Genomic DNA, 19,905 nt, shown 5'->3' on the forward strand with positions numbered 1-19,905 from the left:
ATCTTATCTTATCTTAATCCAGACGGTCAAAGTTAAACACTGATTTCTGATGTTTCTCTGCACCTCACATAGTTGTTTCACCAAAATTACAATGTAACTAACAAATGAATGTATACATTAATAGCTAAATAAATGCTTTGGTTTTTGTTAAAATGTACCTTTTTGTCTGTTTTACGGGATATGCTTCATCAACTAATTCAAAAATAACAAATTAAGCAATTTACATGGTGATTAATTTAATTTGTAAGTCCCCCGAAGAACAAACAAAACAAATATGTTTGTATACAAATGAATTTTTCTCTCACTTTTCAGTGAACAGCAGTAATTAAAGCAACACTGGAGCCCTGCAGCAAAAATTCACTGAGGACCCCAAAAGAGACCTTACTGTAATATATCCACATAACATTATATACCCATCATTTTGTTGTATTTTGTCCCTGCTGAGATCACTTACCATCTCTGAAAAATTAAGCTTCGACGGTGTCAGCAGTCCAGGTAGATAAGAAGTTAAGCTCGTAATGACCCCGAGTTTTAGCTGCTTGTTGAGTCCGCCTCTCAGGTATTAATCTTTGGCTCCTCCCACCTCATTGAGGAACTGACGTCACCTCGTTCACCTTGAGTCCCTGGGCAGGGGACTAAGACTCAATGGCAGCAGGCATTTAAATAAATGAGACATCATGGCCTTAGATGAAAGTAAGTGTGAAATGTAGCACAACTACACCTTCTATTGTTTTGTTAACATTAACTGAATTGACTGACACACAGTTCCCCCTGATGCCCCTCAGCCCTGGGTAGGTTCTGCCCACTTTGCCTCTCCATTTCTGGAGGAGGATTGAATGGACACATAAAATGAAGTGTTTAGATGAAACAAATATAGTGCTGTATAAATATGTTAGCTATCTTAAACATGTACACGGATTATTCAGTGCCATCTTTACGGCAGCATTTAGTCACTCACGCAGAAGTTTGGCACCTGGGCTACAGAAACACTTTAGAGGCAGGATTTTAAATGTGACTCCATCTGACATAAAACCTACTAAACAGCTTTGTCAATAATTTGAGGGATGTGTGAATTACCTCTGTGTTCATGCAGCTTCTCTGTAATTGCCAACAGCTTGTGCTGACAAGATAATCGATCACCACATACACGGGTACCTATTCATTCATGACCATATGCAGGCATCATGGAGCACACATCCTCCAGACATGTCTCCTTTTCCCCGTGATCAATGAGTTCATGTGAAATTAGACAACTGAATGAATGTGTGTGTCTATCGTGTGTCCTCCTACCAGCAAAAATGAACCTGATATTTGGCATCAGCAGTTTAGAAAGTGATATTTCACTCTCAGGGAAAGTTCACTTATTTTTCTAGAATTATTTTTGCTCCCGACTATTCGCACTGGGAACAACACAACTCTGGCGTCACCATTTTCTGGATACTGGATGATAATTACTACACTGAACAGACAACGTGACAGCATGCACACGTGAAAAAGAGAGTGGGAGAAGAAGAGGGAGACAAGGGCCAATTGACCGTGACCTTGAGTTTTGAAGTGATGTCTTCAGTAATGGTGATGTCACTTTGTATTTGACAGAGCAGCCAGTGGAAAGATTTGTGCCACTTCAGTTTGGCACTTGTCGCATCCACAGAAAAGGCAACTTTGACCCACACACGCACACACACACACAGGCAAGTGATGAGCACTCAGAGCCACATGTTCATACTTGTTAGCTGAACGAGCTCACACAACAAGCGTGAGGAGCATTTACCATAACACTGAACAACAGTGAGCTGCGGCTCACCTTCCCCAACACCGTGAGAGGTGTAGGCGGAGTGGAGTACTCGGGTCTGAGAGCAAAGCAGTACAGACCACTTCAGCTGACTGAGATGGTGCTTGTATTATGAAAGGGCACTGAATCATCAACTGAACTGAATGAATCTAACAAAGCCATACAAGCAGCAATAAAAGGATGGATGAATGCAGACGGGTGACATATTAAAGGGAAAATGAATCTTGGAGGAGATCGACTAACGCTGTTGGGCTGTGGAGGGCAGTTTGACAGCATGGTTTTGGTCACCAGTTGGGGGGGAAGAGTCATTAATACAGAGTTGTTGTGAGTGGGCATGAGCATAGGTTTCTTCAGTTTGTACCTTTACATAATATAAAAATTGGTAACAATTCAGCATATACTGGAATATAAAGCAGTGATTCTCAGTCATTCTGTGCATCTTTCAAATAACTATTTTAGTCTTTTACATTTAATACAATCCCATTTTCTCTACTGTCCTTTCTTATGATTGCCTGGTTCACACTCGAGAATCAGAGCATAATATATTCACAGTTCTGTCTGACGTCAGGTTACCTTTGTGTATTTTTTTTTTGGGAGGGGGGGATTAATTTTTCTAAATGTGCAGGTGTCCTGTGTTCACAATCAAAGGGAAACAAATTAATTTGAATCAATCATTCAGTCCTGGATTTGTATTTCAGCAAGATGTCATGCACATTTTGAACACAGCACATGTAAACGTGTTTGTATTTTGGGATAATTTGGGAAATTAAGTACAGCTCAACTCTGATAGCAAACTGGCACACAAACATCTCCACACTAGAAACAATAGTGGTGTCATTGTTCTGGGTCATTCAACCCAGCATTTTTAGTTTGTGTTGTTTTTCTGATTTCTTTGTAAAGTGAGTTTAGTCCTTAGTTTTCATGTCAAGTCTATCATGTCTTCTGTGTCACGTCGTTGTTGCGTTGTGCTTTCATGTGTGCTCTCTTGTGTTCCCTCGCTCCCTCTCTCGTCTGCCTTTCCTCCTGTGTCAAGCTCGTGTTAGTCTTCTTCTCAGCATTTCATGTTTTATTTTGATAGTCTTCTGGTCCATGTTCAGTGTGTTTAGTTTTGCTTCCTCCACAATTATTTGTATCAGCTGTGTTTCCACTTCCCTCATTGCCCTTTTGTGTATTTAAGTCCTCTGTTTTCCTTCGTTCATTGTCAGGTCAGAGTTTAGTTTTTTCCAAGTTTAGTTTAGCTGTTGATTTTGGTCTATCTTATTTTGCACTTTCGTGTTCCACCTTCAATAAACGGTGTGTTTTTTGTTAAACCTTATCCCTGCCTCGAGTGTCTGCATGTCATGCGCCGCGGCGCGTGTGCACAAAAGGATCCAAACGCAGACTCAAACGCTAGCAGAAAATGACACTTTATTATAACAACAAAAGGTGACCTGGGAAAACCAAAGGAGCAAAACGAGGAACTAAAAAACCCGGGGAAACAATGACGCGAGGAAGCCGGAATCGGGACCGTGGGAGGCTGCAACAGAAAGGGGAGAAGATTACTAGCGAGCCGGGAAGTGGAGGAAACACATCAAAACTGAGTTAGACCAGTTGGCTTACGATTAGAGCGGGACCGTGGGAGCTGGGGAGGGAAGTCCGTGAGAGGGAAATCCGTGGAGGTAGTGGATGGGCCAGATGATGCACCGGGTGATCCAATTGAGCAGGAGGACAGGCAGGTGGCAGACGCTGAACGCCGGATCGAAACCTAGACACAAGTAGGCAGATTTAACGCAGCTCCAACAACATAGTAATGCAACGCTTTCGCGGGAATCTAGTTACCACAGAGAGGTGATTAACGGACTGGCGTGGAGCATCCGTCAGCGACGGGTTAAGTAGCTCTTCAGGTAATCACCCCGATGGAGAGCAGGTGTGCCGGTGATGGCCCAGCCTGGGGGTGTGGCTACCCGCGCATCACACATTCCACACACAGGACCACGGACCATGACACTGCACTTGGGTACCGCTAAAAAGAAACACAAGGTCTGTCGCTGCATACCCGTGACAGCGACAGTTGGCTGAGAACGGTCTTGGTGCTCTTATTTTTCATTTTATTTGCTCTATGGTTTAAACCTGCCTGTGCAAATGGTGCCAGAGGAGATACCCTGCAGCTGTTGACTGACACCAGAGTAGTGTGTGTCTCTGTTATGGGTCTGAATGTGGTGGGGATAAATATGATAACTCAAAAGATTCGGGGCATTATCATGGGTTAATAACCGGATTGACGGGTTATTTTTAAACAATCTGAAGTTCATCATTCTACAGTGATGAAGATTGTTCAGAAGTTGAAAACATTCAAGGCGGTCTTCCTGGGAGTGAACATCCCTGCTTACCCCAGTGTCAGACCATGCAACACTTAGAGAAACTGCAAACAAACCACAAGACTTCTGGAATAATGTCTGCACTGTGCAAACATCTGCACTTTGATTTGTCCACCAAAGTTTGGAAAAAAACTCTCTATACCAAAGTATCCCAGAGTCAAATGTGAGGCCAGCTGTCTGATAGCTAAAGCCTGGCTGAAACTAAGCCATGCAGCAGGACAATGATTCTAAGCACAGCAGCAAATCTGCAGCGAAACAGCTGAAAAAGAAAAGAATCAGGATGTTGTGAAGGTTTAGTCAAAGTGCAGACTACAACCCATTTGAAATGCTGTGGCGGAACCTCAAGAGAGCAGTGCATAAATAAATGCCTGCAAATCTCAACGAACCGAAGCATCGCTGTAAAGAAGAGGCGGCCAAATTTCCTGCAGAACAGTGTGAGAGACTCATAAAGTCAAACAGAGAAGATTAAAGTTAATGCAGCTAAATGTGGTGCTACAAATGCCTGAATTATAGGATGAACTTAGTTTTTCACACACTGCTTCTTTCAACCTAACAGCACACTGCAGCGTGTCACCTCATACTGTTCATCTGAGGTTCTATTTACCTAATTTAAAGACCTGCGAGGGACCAAATGAGTTCTTTTTTTTTAGTATGCTCTTTTCATAAAACCTTAGAATTGTATGTGACTGTAGGTAAATGAATTGGTAGATAAAGTTGTGCCTGGCAGGCTGCAATAAAGGCTAATGAGACATGCATCATCTAACGAAGCAGTCAGCTGTCCTCTGTTCTGGGCTTCAGAGTGAGCACTTCAGAAAGAAGGAGGGAGAATGTCAAGTGGCCTTATGTGCAACATCAAAGCTACAAAAAGGCAACGAATCACACTGATTCAACAGACGCTGCTTCTCACACTCAGATGGCTCTGGCTCACTTGTATTCACTGGAAGCCTCAAATGCTCATAAAGAGAAAACGTACATTTACTGAACTTGGAGGGTTTAACAGGACATGCTGTACGCAAGTGTAAAATGTGAGAAATGTTAAGCAGAACTGGCATGTATTAGCTAAAAGGGATTGTTACATGGTTTATTCCCTAAATGTGTGATTTCCAATGAAAAGCAGCAGCATCTGGAGATCTCACTTTATTTGTACCGAGAATTAATGAGACATTCTGGCTATTAAGCAGGAGGTTTCTGAGCCTGAACGTGCCTACAACTGACAGTAGCACTCATCAAAAACCCTATGCATATATATTATTCATGTGCAGCACAACGCCACGGCTGATTTGCTGTATATAAATAAACCGTGTGGTACAACGCTGGGATCTCTAAGCGTTGCTTCAACATCATGAATAATTTCGACTAGAAAAATCCAGCCAAACCAAATATGAATGTAAAACACTGTTTTAATTCACAGTGTAGATAACGATCTCCTTACGGAGGTATGATATATAATAAAAGCTCCTACTTCCTCTTTGGAAAAAATATACACACTTAAGAAAAGCATACTTGTACACAAACTTGACAGAAAACAACATTGCTAAGAAGCTTTTAATTTGAAAGAATTTTGTAACGAAGGAAAAACAGGTATTGCTTTTTTTTTTTTTTTATTGTTGCCATGTTTCATTCCTCTCCTAAATTAAGTGTTGATGAAATTTCCTTCTCACTATTTTCCTTCTCTGTAAACTAGGTTCCTTTCAACCTCAGTCAAAATTTAATCTCCTTTGGGGAGAAATAACCCAGCACAAAGGAAGGCTAGGGCAGAAAATGTTGTAGTTTACAAGGAGATACTTTGGTCACTTGATATAATTGAGAGGGGATGTGCAGAGAGCTCGCTCTCCCTATTACTCACTTCCACTTCAAACCCTTCTGCTTTACAGGGTTTCATCTTCACGATGTTATTGAGTCCTAAAACACACCTGCTCCCACAGAGTGATGTCCTTGCTCTGCCACTAAACACTAAGTGCTTCAGCTTGTCTTTAAGGCTGTGAGAACTGTTGCTCCATTATGGCACTGTGTAAAATTTTAGAAGGCTTAATTTTTATTTCTACCCGGATGATGCCACCGTACACTTGAAAGTGGGTTAGATTTAAAAGCATGTGAGTTTTGGAGTTGTAAGATTTTAAAAAGCAGAGAAAAGGTGACCTCTGTGAGGGGAAATACAGTGAGCCGTAATAAAGGTGCAAGCCTCCCTCGTACATACTCTTCATTTTGGTGCTGTTTTGAAACTCTTATTGAATCTTTTTTTAGGAAAAATGTGCACATGTGGATGTAAACAAGATGTTGAGATATCGATGAAAAAACTCCATCCATTCTGTCCCTTGACAATTTTATTGAACTATAATTTTTGTCCCAAAAGTTGATTCTGTTCATCTGGATGTGGCTTTTCAGGGGGAGATAGATTTCTTCAGTCTCAGCTGACTGCAGGTTTCCCCAACTGTACATCAACAGTACATTTGCATAATGACTGAAACTAGCACAGCTGACTAACAATGGGCTGTGAGGTCAGTTTCATGATCATTAATATGCAAATGATCATGACCACTGATCAGTGGCTGTGAGTACCATTCACCTCCTCAAATCAGAGATGGTCTTTCCCCTTTGATGTAAATTTTCTCCTTGACTCCTCGTTCAAACCAGCGTTCCTCCCTGTCCAGGATGTGTACATCCCCAATACTGAAAGAGTGTCCACTGGCCTGTAGGTGTAAATAGACTGCAGAGTCCTGGCCTGACGAGTTAGCTCTTCTGTGTTGTGCCATCCGCTTAGTCAAAGGTCGTTTGGGTTCCCCGATGTATAAATCATGGCAATCCTCCTGGCACTTAACAGCGTACACTTTATTACTCTTTTTGTGTTGGGGGACCCGATCCTCAGGGTGGACCAATTTTTGGCGCAGCGTGTTTTGGGGTTTAAATGCCACAGAGACTCTGTGTTTAGAGAAAATGCGTTACTGTTAACAAATAAGGGATCACTGAGGGTTTTCGGTTAGGCAGCAGTTGTCCTTCTCTCCTGGTGCCTTCCCAGCTTCGATAAATGTCCAGCTTTGATAACAACATTTACTCAAGGCCTTCTTGATATGATGTTCTTTTGTTTCCCTGACAGCTGTGTCTGTGGCAATGGTGTTTGCTCTGTGCTGTAGCGTCCTGATGACATTTTAAAAAAAAAGTTTGCAAATGGTGGAACCAGCACCCATGCTCCCTGTTTCTGCTGTCTGAGATGGGAATTAAAGATCTTACACACTAGGACTTCTACCAGACAAATTTGTGCAGCATCCACCCTTGACCTTGTCCTCCAGCCCTGCTCCTGTCTTTACCAAAGTGTCTACAACATATGACTCCAGGTCTGCTGATAAGATTACAAAATCAATCATAGATCTGTGACCTCGGTTGTCCTGCTGCCATGTGCACTTGCTTGAACATGATGTTCATCACGGTTCAAAACTGTGGTTAGTGTAGAAGTCCAATTTTAGAGATTTTTATTCTAGAGATTTGGACAGTTAATAAAGCATAGAGGGCAGTGAAGCTGTTCTGCCTGCACGGGCGGTTCCAACACCCTATCAAGACACTTTGTTTTTGCTCTTGTTGTAGTTTGTCTTAAGCACGCGCTTTAAAATCCCTCTGCCCAATATAACACTGGAAACACAAACTCATCTAGCACCTGAAACATCGCCCTCTTCCCAACCTATTTTCTAAAAATAAAAACAGGACCATCATTTCAGTCTGTCTTATGCTGAAGACTAAACATCCCCTCCCTCCTATTTTGGCCTCAGTCTTGTCGAGGTAAAGGCCTAATGGGGTAAAATGTTGTTTCTGGAGCAAGTCCAACGAGGCCAACGCAAGCAGCTTGATGAACAGCACTGTCATAGCGAGAGCGTTAATGTGCAGGCTTTGGAGAATTATGATGAGATTAGCTCAGAGCCCAGTGGAACGCCTTGTGCCACCGGTATTTGTTTATGTCACTTTGGGTTTTAGTAAGAGAGGCGTAAGTTACTGAACGACCCTCCGGTGTGGGCGAACGTCAATAAAACAATGTTATAAGAAGTAGATCATAGAGCTGAAGTGGAGTGTGCACATGGAGGGGAAAAACAAAGTTTATTTTGGGAACCTGGACAGAGCAAACAAAGGAGGAAAGTTAATAGATTTGCAACTGAAAATACACTTCCTCCTAGCTGTGAAATGAGAATTTTGAACAAAGAGAAGCAGTACAAACAGTGCTCAGATGTGGCACAGAGGTGACAGACAAATCATACCCAACACACTCAGATTGCACCAACGTGAACCCCCCTTCTTGCCCTCTTGTTTTGCTTATGCTGCACTACCACACCCACCCTCATGCCACCCTCCCTACGTCTTCTCTCTGTTTTGCTATTGCAGATGCTGGATAAATAAGCAGGCGTTTTGCCTGCCAGTGTGCAAAATGGTCCTTATTTATCTCTACCATTAGAGAGTGGGTTCTATTATAAAGCTTTGCATTATTCAGTGAACCTGAGAGACTGATCATTATGGATTTCAGCCCTTTTCCATACCGGCCCCTGGAGTCCAGCTTGGTCTGCTGGCTCATGCACTGCCACATCTGACCTTGTGCTCAGAGCAAGCTGCCAGGAAGAATGGGTCAAAACTCATCTTCAAAAACTGAAGAAAAGATGTAAATCTAGCTGTGAAATATCAAGTTCCATCTAAATGCTTCACTTTCAGGAAGTATAAAGTAACAGAAAAAACGAATTCCACGTGCTACAGTTTCCTAGGTTTTGGTAAGCTCAATGAAAAGCTAACTGGACAGCTAGTTAAATCAGTTTTATGGGAGTTGCAGCAGAGTAAGTGGCAGGCACACAGCGAGGATGGGGGGAATCATAGCTGAACATATGGTGCTGCAGAATGGTTTAATGCGTGGGACAGGAGATGAATACTGAATAGATAATTGTGATAAGCAGTCGTCCCTTATAGTGTAACCTCGCAGTACAGTGGGAAGAAGCAGCGTCATTAACATTAACTCTTGCAAATCAAGAGCTTTTAAAGCTGCTCAATTTGCTCTCATTTGGTAAACAAGCACTGCATCGCTGCTGGTGGCCGAATGAGGCATTACTTGTTGATCCGCAGCCGCTCTCACTCTGAGCGCTAATAAGCGCTCGGTCTTTAATGTGCATGTGCTGAGATAAGGAGAATTTGTTACTCTGCTTGTCCTGCAACTCAGCAATTAGACCCTGCCATTAACCATTTGTTATATCTGCTCTTTCTCTCCTTCAGCTTGGCACCTTGCTGATTACAACGCGTTGGATCGATAATTAAACAAATTAAAGGGGACTGTTGGGTCAATTTTCATCCCACCTTAGCCGGCGGCTGCCGCGGCGTCATATAAAAGTCTGAAAAAACCTCTTGAAATGCAGCAGAGTTCAAATTAAAGGCTGCTTAAAAAACCGTTCGGAGCGTTCATTCGTTTCCGCGTTTTACGCAGAGCTCAACTACACCGATGCGACAGAGACGGAGCGGATATTTGTGTCGGAGCAGGCGGGTTGGAAGAAAACCTGCGACTTGTGCGTTTGGACTCTTGTTTAGTTAGTCGATGGCTGTGACCCGGTGTTCTAACGAGATGTGGGAAAAGGCAGTGAGGGGCGTTCACGTGCGAGACTGGGCTTGTTTTTACTCACACGATAGTTTCAAAATAGTGAGCTTCCAATTTAACGATGATCCTTTTATTTAATAAAAAATGTCATCAAGACCCCGAGTTTCACTTAAAATACAAATTAAGGAGAGCCTATAGTTGATAATAATTGTGATAACAAAGGTTAAACTCGCCTCTGTGTCTTTACACATACTAACCTCGGTCGATGCACATAACTTTTTCTTCTTTCAGTGTGCTTGGTTTCAGTAGTTTTTTTTTTTTCTGAACGACCAAACTGCCAGAATTCAATCTATCTATCCACGTGAAATCATGACTGATAAGTGTTCCCATTCTGGTTTTTTCCATCCAGAAATGCTTTTATTTCATTGGCATTGTGTTTGGGATCATTGTCATGCTGGAAAATGAAGCTTTTCAGACGGTATTGCATGGCAGATCAGAGTCTGATGGTACTTTTTTGTGTTTATAATTCCATCCAATTTGACAAAACCCCCAAACTACTGTTTGAAATACAGCCCCAAATTAAGACAGAACCTGCACCATGTTTAACACGTGATCTTAGACACTCACTGTTGTTCGTCTCTCCCAACATCTTCTGTAAATATTGATGCTGCTTTGAACCAAAAAAAATTACATTTCAATTCATTCCTCCATCAGACTTGTTCCCACAGATTTCTGTTCCATCTTGTGTGTAATTGGACATACCTCAGCATTTTCTCCTTTTTACCTGTCTCTTAGAATGGCCTCTGGACAGCCATCCTTCCACTGAGGCCATTTCTTATGTTGCTTGACCATCTGCAGATCCAGATACATCTCTTAGGTCCTGTGTCAGGTGTTTGCTTGAGCTTTTTTTTCTTTATGATTTTTCCTATTTGAATGAGTCGTAGGTCAGTTAAGTATCAAGTAGTTTAACAAAGACAATTATCCTCTGAAAGTGATTAAGTAAAAGGACTGGAGTGAAAATGGGTGACAACTTGCTCAAGACCACTTTAAAAGTTATAGGTAAGTCTGGCTCCCTTAAAGTCTGTCTCCCTTAAAGACACGGGGAGTGGCTCCAGATTTGTGCACAGTACTCTATCTTTGTATGCATTCATTACTTCAGTTCAGCCCTCCACACTTGGTGTGAAGAGGCAAATTCGTTTCAAACATGAGAACAAACCTGCTTGTGTTGCATAAATATAATTTAATTTTCTAATGCCAAAGTGGAAAGTCCCGGATGCACGTGATTGCTTTTTTAAAACCTCATCCTCACCCTGCACGTATCACTGGCGATTTGGTATCGCAACATGATCTGTGCTAAGTGTTGCTAGCTGTGCATCTTATTTTTTTTGTGTGAGAGCCGCGGGGGTGGTTACGCAACAGTCTGATTAATTATTTGGAAACATTTGACTTTCCTTTTAGCGCCTCCGCTCTTGTAGTGGTGAGATTTAACATAACTGCTACCATCACATCAGACGAGCCCAAAGCGCCTCTCTGTCAGGCTTCGAGTGGCTGCTGCGGTGCACACTTTGTTACAGTGAACAAAAAGGAAAGTACACTCTGACAGCGTGTTGTTTGGGGATGTGAACAAGGCTGTTATACTTTAAAGTCACTGAAGAACCTGCACCGTGGAGTACATTTCCGGACACCGGTGGAGTCGGTTTTACAACGCCAGCGCCCATGCCAAAAAGACAGACTGGGAGAGAGGGAGGGAGAGAGGGCGGGTGAGAAAATGAAAGGTTGTGGTGGGGTCTCTAACCGTGGGACAGACTTTTCTGAAGGATGGGGAGCTGTTTTCATTTAAGGTGGACTGATAATTTCGCATTCACGAACTCGCATTGGATGAGCGTGAAGCGCAGACAGTTGTATGGTGCACAGGGTGCTGAAGTGAGTGGAGATGTGTCTTTAACAGCTCAGCTCAGCCTTTTAATTTCTCTGCAGTTTAACAAAATTCAATAATCTTTAACTTTGATGTCACAGTTAAGAAAGAATGTGATAATTAAAATAAAATGAGATCACTCAAAATTAAACTTAAGGCTTTAAAAGGAAAATAATATATTGTTCAATAAAAACATCCTCGGTTATATAAGTAAATGAAATGCAAAATTTGATACTAAAATCTTATTAAGCTCTAAAGTAAAGTAAAAATGATATTTGGTCAAAAATGTGGAATAGCTTAACTTTCCAGAAAAAAGATTCCTTTATCTCAAATAAAGGCATTAAAAACGGATCAGAAATTATATTTGACTGAGTGTTGTGTTTTTTTGTTTCCTATGTTATGTTTCTACTATTAATTAATATACTGTCACCTGTTTATGTATATTCTTACGTGCCCAGAAACTATAAATGTTAATGAACAAGGTTTCGAGAGTCAGAGATATTTACACATTACGTATCATCACTTCATACATTTTTTATTCAATAAACGGTTAAAATAGTGAAAATAATGTTTCTGTTATTTCAATCATTTCAATTTAAGATCAAATCACGACCATGACAGAAAACTGGAGACTGGTTTTACCCTTTGTTTAACGTTACATTATTCTAAAGGTTTGTTAGCAGTAGACTGAAGACAAGTGATTGAGACTTCACGTGAAACGTTTTGCATCCCCTCCTCTTCTTCTTCCCCGATCTCATCTCACTTTGTGGTGTACACGCACTCTCTGCCACTGTAAGTGGTAGGACAGAGTGAATACGACCTTAAATAAGGGGCTGGACTCTGTGGGCTTGGCAGAACCCGCTGCCTCCCCTCAGTGATGCAGTGAATCTGCGCTGGTTTGTCCGCTATATAAGCCGCACACAGCAGCGCGAGTCTCACAGCTTCAGTGGACAGCTCCGTGGTGCTGAAATCTCGGAGACACCACTCTCTCTCACACTCAATCCCTGACGCATGACTGGAACCATGGAGGGATTCTCGTGGAAACTTTTTCTACTTTCCTGCCTGGTTGTTGTGGAGAGCCTCGCGCAAGACTTCGGACAGACGCAGTTTATTTGCACGTCAGTGCCCAAGGATATGGACTTGTGCACAGCTACGATGCAAAACAGCGGCCCGGCGGAAGACCTGAAGAGCACTATCATACAGCTGCGGGAGACGGTGCTGCAGCAAAAGGAGACCATTGTGAACCAAAAGGAGACAATCAGGGAACTAACGTCCAAGTTGAGCCGCTGCGAGAGCCAGAGCCTCCCTGCGGCCGCAGGACCTGGCGGTCGGCGGCCGGGGTCGAAGAACACGATGGGGGATGTATCTCGGGGCACTACGGATACTCTGGCCCAGCTGGGACAGACTTTACAGACGCTCAAACAGAGACTGGAGAACCTAGAGGTAGGAAAGCAGAGCGAGTGCCGACAAGGTCAAAAGTTAATTAAATAGCCTCCATAGTTAATTAGATTAAAGTATAATATTCTTTAACTCGTTGATTGTGTGTTGCTGCGGCTTTCTGCAGCTTGTACTTGGGGCCACATGTGTTTTCTAACATATTTATCTGTTTGTTGGAGAGAAGCTCCGTGTAAAGTGAAATGTTCCGCAGCCTATAAAATCAAGCGAATAGCACGTTTAAGATAAAGCTTTGCGCTTGGCAGTGAGTAGAGTAAACAGCTTCTAGGGACTTTAAAGAAAATGAAGTCTTCCCTGTCACTTCTTTAACCCCCTCTCTGTCTCATTCTGTCCGATGCAGCAGTACAGCCGGGGGAATAACACCGTGCAAGCAAACAGCCTGAAAGACCTGCTGCAAAACAAGATAGATGACATGGAGAAGCAAGTTCTGTCCCGGGTCAACACGTTAGAGGAGACCAAATCTGGATCGAGGAATGACACCGAGCAGCGGAACAGAGTGGAGTCCACGCTCACCTCTCTGCACCACCGGATAACAGACCTGGAGAAAGGTGCGTTTGGATTTCAACGGGCACGGGACTTTAAAGCTGCTCGACCCCGTGTTGCTTTCACGGCATTAAAACGAACCACGGCAATTTAAAAGCTGATTAGATGCAATTTAATTGTGTTTCACGCTCAAGGACGTAACATCCCTTAGAAAACTCCCCACCCCAAACAGGTAGCAGCGGCAATGTGAAACCTTTTTACCGCAACCATCACATTGCGCACAGATATGAGAAGGTGGTGAGGGGAGCTGCATTGCTTTGCATATCTCAGGCTCTGTTTGTACTTTTGCTTCGCTGAGTTTTTGTTTTTCAACGAATCTGAATATCCAGCTTGTATATGAGCCTCTGCAAAGGGGATTAGTGAAACTTTGCGTCGCGCGCCTCGCACCGGCGCGTTTTGGAGCAAATATCCACGGTCGGTTCAAATTCCAACACGTGCAAACGCGCGTGCGTATGTTAGACCGAATGAGAGGGAGGAGACAGAGCCATCTTACACAAAATATCACGGGATCGCAATGGTGCAAAGAACCATGATGGGAAAGATTGTATGAAACTACAGTCAGCACCTCAGCTTCTTTTGCTTTTCAAAGACACTCCTCATAAAGAAACAGACTCTGTCATGTACCATAGTTTTACAAAATGTATGTAGGCGTATGGATGTTCAGCTTTCCTGTAATTTATCTCTAGACTTATGAATAAAATGCTCACTACTAGTGCTTTAACTAACAGTAACCTCATCAACAGGCAAAGACACCCGGCCAACAGATAAGTTCCAGATCACTTTCCCCCTGAGAACCAACTATATGTACGCCAAAGCAAAGAAGAGCCTTCCTGAGATGTACTCCTTCACTGTGTGTCTGTGGATCAAGTCCAATGCTTCGCCTGGGGTGGGCACCCCCTTCTCCTATGCAGTTCCAGGACAGGCCAATGAACTGGTGCTGATTGAGTGGGGGAACAACCCCATGGAGATTCTCATCAATGACAAGGTAATGAAAAAGCTATTATCCTGGAAGCAAAGTGAATTCACACGTTTCTCACCTTTGCAGGAAGTGTATGTAACACATCAAAATAGTAATTTACAGTTGGGGAAAGCTGCAATACTTTCTGCTTGGATAAGTCAGGGTAACCTGACACCTTCTCTGTAACACAACAGGAGGCTGAGTTAAAATAGGTGCTGTTTGAAACAGAAGCAACCTTTTTATAGAAGAGGAGGAGATATGTGATATGGGGGAAATGATTCAGCAAGAAGGCAACACGATGTGCCGAGTCTGTCCTACCAAAGTGTGGAAGACATATTGAACAAAAGAACTCACGAAATGTCTTTGCTCCAGGTTGCAAAACTGCCGTTCCTCATCAACGATGGAAAATGGCATCACCTCTGCATCACGTGGACCACCCGTGACGGGATGTGGGAGGCCTTCCAGGACGGAGTGAAGCGGGGCAGCGGGGAAAATCTGGCGCCATACCACCCCATCAAACCAGAGGGTGTGCTGGTCCTGGGACAAGAGCAGGTGGATATTAATTTTTAGACATTTAATCCTACACCTATTTGGAAATAATTCTCAACCAATTATGTGATTAAATTTGGACAAAGATTAAAAGTGGCAATATTTATGAAATGAGACCATGGGGGCACTGCAGAGGTGGTCAATTAATCCTTTCCAGAGTGTGCAAGGCCTGAATTTTGATAGAGAAGCATAATTTGAGATCTATTTTACAGAGAAAACTAAGCAAGATGTATCCTCCATATTGCAATCATATTCTTAAATGAAATCTAGCTGCAGTTTTTTCAAAATGATTGTTGGCTTTCTACCTGGATCAAGTATTTTCAGGAGTATGGAAGATAAAAAAATGACAAGAATTTGGAGAAAAGGAGGCATAATTGAATTCCTAAAATGGGACAAAAGATATTTCTATTTTAATTGTTTTTGTTTTAATTTTGTCTTTAGCTTGAATTAATTCCTTTTTCAACTTTATTTCCCATTTTATTCATTAATGTTAGTGTAGTTTTCTCGTGTGTGTGAGCCTGCCAGTGATCAACTATATGGCAAAACTTGCCAAGCCCTCAGCCCCTTATTTGCATAATTTAACATAAGTGTCTGAAGTAAACTGAAACAAACTAACAAATAAACTGAAACTATCATTAGTTATAACAAATTAAAGGCATACATTTATTTATTTTAAAGATTATATTTGATCAATTTTCTCTCTTTCTTTTTGGATCCTGGCACTTTTTGTCCTCCATAAAGAGGATCCCACTTTAAACAAGAGTGTGTTTCTTGTACAAATTAAAGCCCCGAGTTTTTTCATCTTGTAAACCTTAACTTGTCTGGATAACCTTGCAACTGTCCTGTGAAAACCCCCAAGTGAAATGCTTAACATCCCTTTGTTTCACAGGACACGCTGGGAGGAGGCTTTGATGCCACACAAGCCTTTGTTGGTGAGCTGGCAAACTTAAATATCTGGAATAAGAAACTTTCTATCACCGAGATCTATAACTTGGCAACCTGCAATAGCAAAGCATCGACTGGCGATGTGTTCTCCTGGACAGAGAGCAACATTGAAGTGTTTGGCGGAGCGACCAAATGGACCTTCGAGCCTTGCCGTTCAGCCAACTGAACTGCATCTCACCGCTGAAGAAAGGCCTATCTGTATTTCTGAGCTTTTGTCGTTCTTGTCTTCATTTGACGTTTGTTAGAGACTATCTGAGTTATAAGTAAGCTTAAATCTGGGATTTCCACCATTCTTAGGTATCCATGTTGCAAAACAACGCTTTTCATCTTGAGGAAAAAAAAAGAATCTATTTCATCTTGGAAACCTCAGTGAGAAAGTATTGCTATTATCCTTTTTCTTTCTTGGACATTCAGTTGAAAGCACATCTAAGCTTTTCGTTTGGCTTATTTTGTCTTGGACTGGCAACTGGCAATCTGCGCCTTACGTTTGGACAATTCACAATCCAAGTGAGGAATTACATAACCACTCTCTCCCGCCCCCCCCCCCCCCCCCTTCAGGAGAGTGGGAGATTACGCTGTCCGTCCAATTCTTGTCAGTGTTTGGCGCTGTAAAGTGATGTCTGATGCGGTACAGCTCCCCGTGACCCCTCCCTTCCTCCCATGCCTCCCTGCCACCCTCCCTCCTCCTCCACTTTGCCCCGCCCCTCCGGAATTTGCACTGTGACTGATGAAGAGGAATGCCAGGAGAGGAGGGTACGTTGAAGGACACTGCAAAGTCAAACTGTGGTACAAGTCGATTTGTAATCATCGTTCGCTTCAAGTGTTTCTGTAAGAATGTCGTTAACTTGCCAACATTGCTAGAAGCCTGGGTGCCTTGGGCTGGTACAAATATTCAGCACATTCGGTATGTTTTCAGTTGCAAATTCAATGTTTACTGGTTTCTGTTTTTTCTTTTTCTTTCCCCTCTGAGCTGGGTTGAGTTTCTTGTTCTTCTGGTAAACGTGATTTAATTACAGTTTGTTATCTGACATGACGTGTTTTGGCAGGTGTTTGTACTACTCTGTATTAGGAATGTTACAGTAACTGTATAGTAACAGCATGAATGACAGAGTGCTGTGAAAGCATTGTTGAAATCTGCTTTACTATCTTCTCCGGGTCTGGGTTTTTTACTGTATTGTTATATGCTCCAAGCATGGCAAAACTGAGAGATGAAGAATTTAATTTTTGTAATAAAATTGTGATACTTAATGTCAGAGTGCATTCCTGGCTTTATGTGAACATTTCTATAGTAACAAACAACAGTAAGTGGAGTTTTTTTTAAACCAGATAGGTGAAAAAGGAAGCGATAGTGACGGCCACAAAGCAGAAAACAAAAAGAAACTGCATGGAGTGCAGTGCAGATTAAGGTGACTGGATAAGAAAATAAGCCCTTATTGCCAGGTTTATTATTTGTGGTGTGAGGTGCAGCGCCTGCACTACGGCAGTCAGAGGGGGGAAAAGTGTCTTGTCATAACAGTTCAAATAAATTCAGCCTGAACTCAAACTTTTAACTTTAAACGTTCTTTGTCAGTTAACTCAGATTACCTGTTATTATGGCACCAACTATTTCCAGTGACACAGTGTCGCCGTTAATGCTTCCTGAATTTAAATCAGACACTTAATCTGAAGCTCAAGCATCAAACAGTGAAAGCAATTTGTTCAACCACAGGTAGATCATCCTGGGGAATTTTACTCAAAGACATTTGAGAAATATTCTTCAGTGTGGGCAGCTGTTGTATTTGTTTCTCACCAAGTATTTTCTTAATTAAGAAATCTTATCAGGGCCTTAAATATTCATCATGCCATGTGGTGCTGAATAATTTCTGCTGGGGTACAATTTGTTGATTAATTATACTGCATTTTAATCTAAAGAAGCTAAAAAGAATGAACCAAAACTTGACAAGAACATTATTGGAGGGAGAAAAACAAAACAGCTTTAGGCTTTTCATTCTGTTTTCCACAATAATTATTCATTACATCTTTGGCTTGACCTTGGAGTGAATGTTCTTCAGACCACTCTGAGTGGTCATGAGTTGCTTACATTACTTTTAGTCTCACATTAAAGTGGAATCTTTTACTATTTTTCATTTTAAAGTGAAAACCAGAATAAAAGACACATAAAAGAAAAAAAAAATCACTCCTCTCAATCAAGATCAGAATTAAATAGTTTAAAGCACAAACTACAACCTGCATTAAAAATTCTTCTGTCACAGCATTTTCACACTTCCTGGGTGTGAAGGATTCGGGTGAAATTGTTTGTCTCATTCAGTCTGTAACATTTGGTTTAAAATAAAGCTAACAGCTTTTGGGGTTTCAAAAGAAACGTTTCATTAGGAGCATTTGTATTATGATTGTGTTCTCCTATAACACAGGCAGGAATAGCTACAACCAGTCGATAACTTTGGATTTCTAATGGGATTTCACCTCAAAAATATTCCCACATATTCCAAAATTTCTCCACCAAACACAGCCAGTCAGTGTTACTTTAGCCTATGTTTGGTTGCTTTTCGTTATAATTTGACAGGATGTTCATATGGTCACATGTAAGTAACCACTCTGTTAATCTGGGGCTTGAGTTACAACACAAGCTCATTTCCAGTTTGAAGTTTCTGAATCTTTGTTCCATACATTTAGCTAATGATGTAAACTTTGATAACCAGGCTGCAAATAGATATGATTAAACAACCCTCTCTCAGTGCTTTAATTTTATTTAAATAATTCTTTGGCATTTTAGGCCTTTATTGACAGCAATAAACTGGTGCTTGTGGGGATTTCAACTCATTTTTGAAATGTCACTTACCTGTCAGATGCTTTGAGCATTTGACAGTTCAGCTACAGCGCACTAAAAATTCATCTGGCTATTCTGCAAATTCAAACAAAAATGTAAAGTTCAGCTACAGGCACAGAAAAATAGACCTATAATCTTTAGAACATTTGCATTTGTGCCCTCCAGTAAAAACATAAAAAAGGTACAGGTCTTATTATTTTTCTATCATCACTCAGGGAGCAATGCTTCCAACACCGGTGTGTTGTTTCTTCAGTGGTGGGTCGTTTTTACTCCTAAAATATAAAATGAGTTAGTATAAACACTGACTTTTAGGGTAGACATTAATAAGCTGAGTTAGCATCTATATTGTCTTTTTTCTGGAACAGCAGAACCAGAAGGACTAAAGACGATCTGACATTTAATGAACCGACAGAATTTAAAAAGAAATCCAAATGGGAGGCCAAAGCAATTGTGAGGAACATGAGAGAGATTTGACATACAATAGAAACCACAACAGACAAAGACAGCAGGAAAAACGGGGCTGGGTATCCACAAGGGAACCGATTAGGTACGAGAAACAGTTGGTTAACAAGACACAGGTGAAAGTGCGCAGCAACAGGAGAAGGTAATGAGGGCGGGGAAGGAAATCACAAACCAGTGAAACAAAAGCATGAAGGGAAACCCCAAAATGAGAAAATTAATCTTCACAGTAAAGAAAGGAAAAAAGTTCTGTCACCGCGGGATGAACTCTAACACTACACACAATTACAAAGGACACATGAAGGAAAAGAACCTAAGACGAAAACAAGACTAACGTATACAAAACAACAATAATTAGTGAACGGAGAGATATGTGATGTTTTTAATGTGGACAGACTTTTGAGTACGAGCAGATCCTGCTGAAATGCATCTGAGCTTTAGATGCAAAAGTAGCCTGATGTCATACAGATCAAGAGCCATGAAAGAGTGGACGTGGACACATTTGGGGAACCGTAAATGCTTCTTAAAGCTGGTTTTGCTCGCTGTCCACTCCA

General features: G+C 41.7%; 1 protein-coding gene across 1 annotated transcript; it reads left to right on the forward strand.

The window, feature by feature from the left end:
• The first annotated feature begins 12,533 nt into the window (after nt 1–12,533).
• Nucleotides 12,534–17,313, forward strand: LOC146384858 (neuronal pentraxin-1-like). Its single transcript, XM_084930274.1, has 5 exons — nt 12,534–13,058; nt 13,411–13,618; nt 14,357–14,598; nt 14,944–15,123; nt 16,010–17,313. The coding sequence occupies exons 1-5, from the start codon at nt 12,627–12,629 to the stop codon at nt 16,229–16,231; spliced, it is 1,284 nt and encodes a 427-aa protein (XP_084786400.1). The 5' UTR covers nt 12,534–12,626; the 3' UTR covers nt 16,232–17,313.
• Nucleotides 17,314–19,905: the final 2,592 nt, after the last annotated feature.

Source organism: Perissodus microlepis, chromosome 6 (assembly GCF_051167445.1).
Source record: "Perissodus microlepis isolate ML-2025 ecotype Zambia chromosome 6, ASM5116744v1, whole genome shotgun sequence".
In the NCBI taxonomy this organism is placed as follows: domain Eukaryota; kingdom Metazoa; phylum Chordata; class Actinopteri; order Cichliformes; family Cichlidae; genus Perissodus; species Perissodus microlepis.

Coding starts and splice junctions, on each gene's coding strand:
- LOC146384858 (XM_084930274.1), top strand. CDS start 12,627: ATGACTGGAACCATGGAGGGATTCTCGTGGAAACTTTTTCTACTTTCC. Junction 13,059..13,410: donor AGAGACTGGAGAACCTAGAG/GTAGGAAAGCAG, acceptor TGTCCGATGCAG/CAGTACAGCCGGGGGAATAA. Junction 13,619..14,356: donor GATAACAGACCTGGAGAAAG/GTGCGTTTGGAT, acceptor CCTCATCAACAG/GCAAAGACACCCGGCCAACA.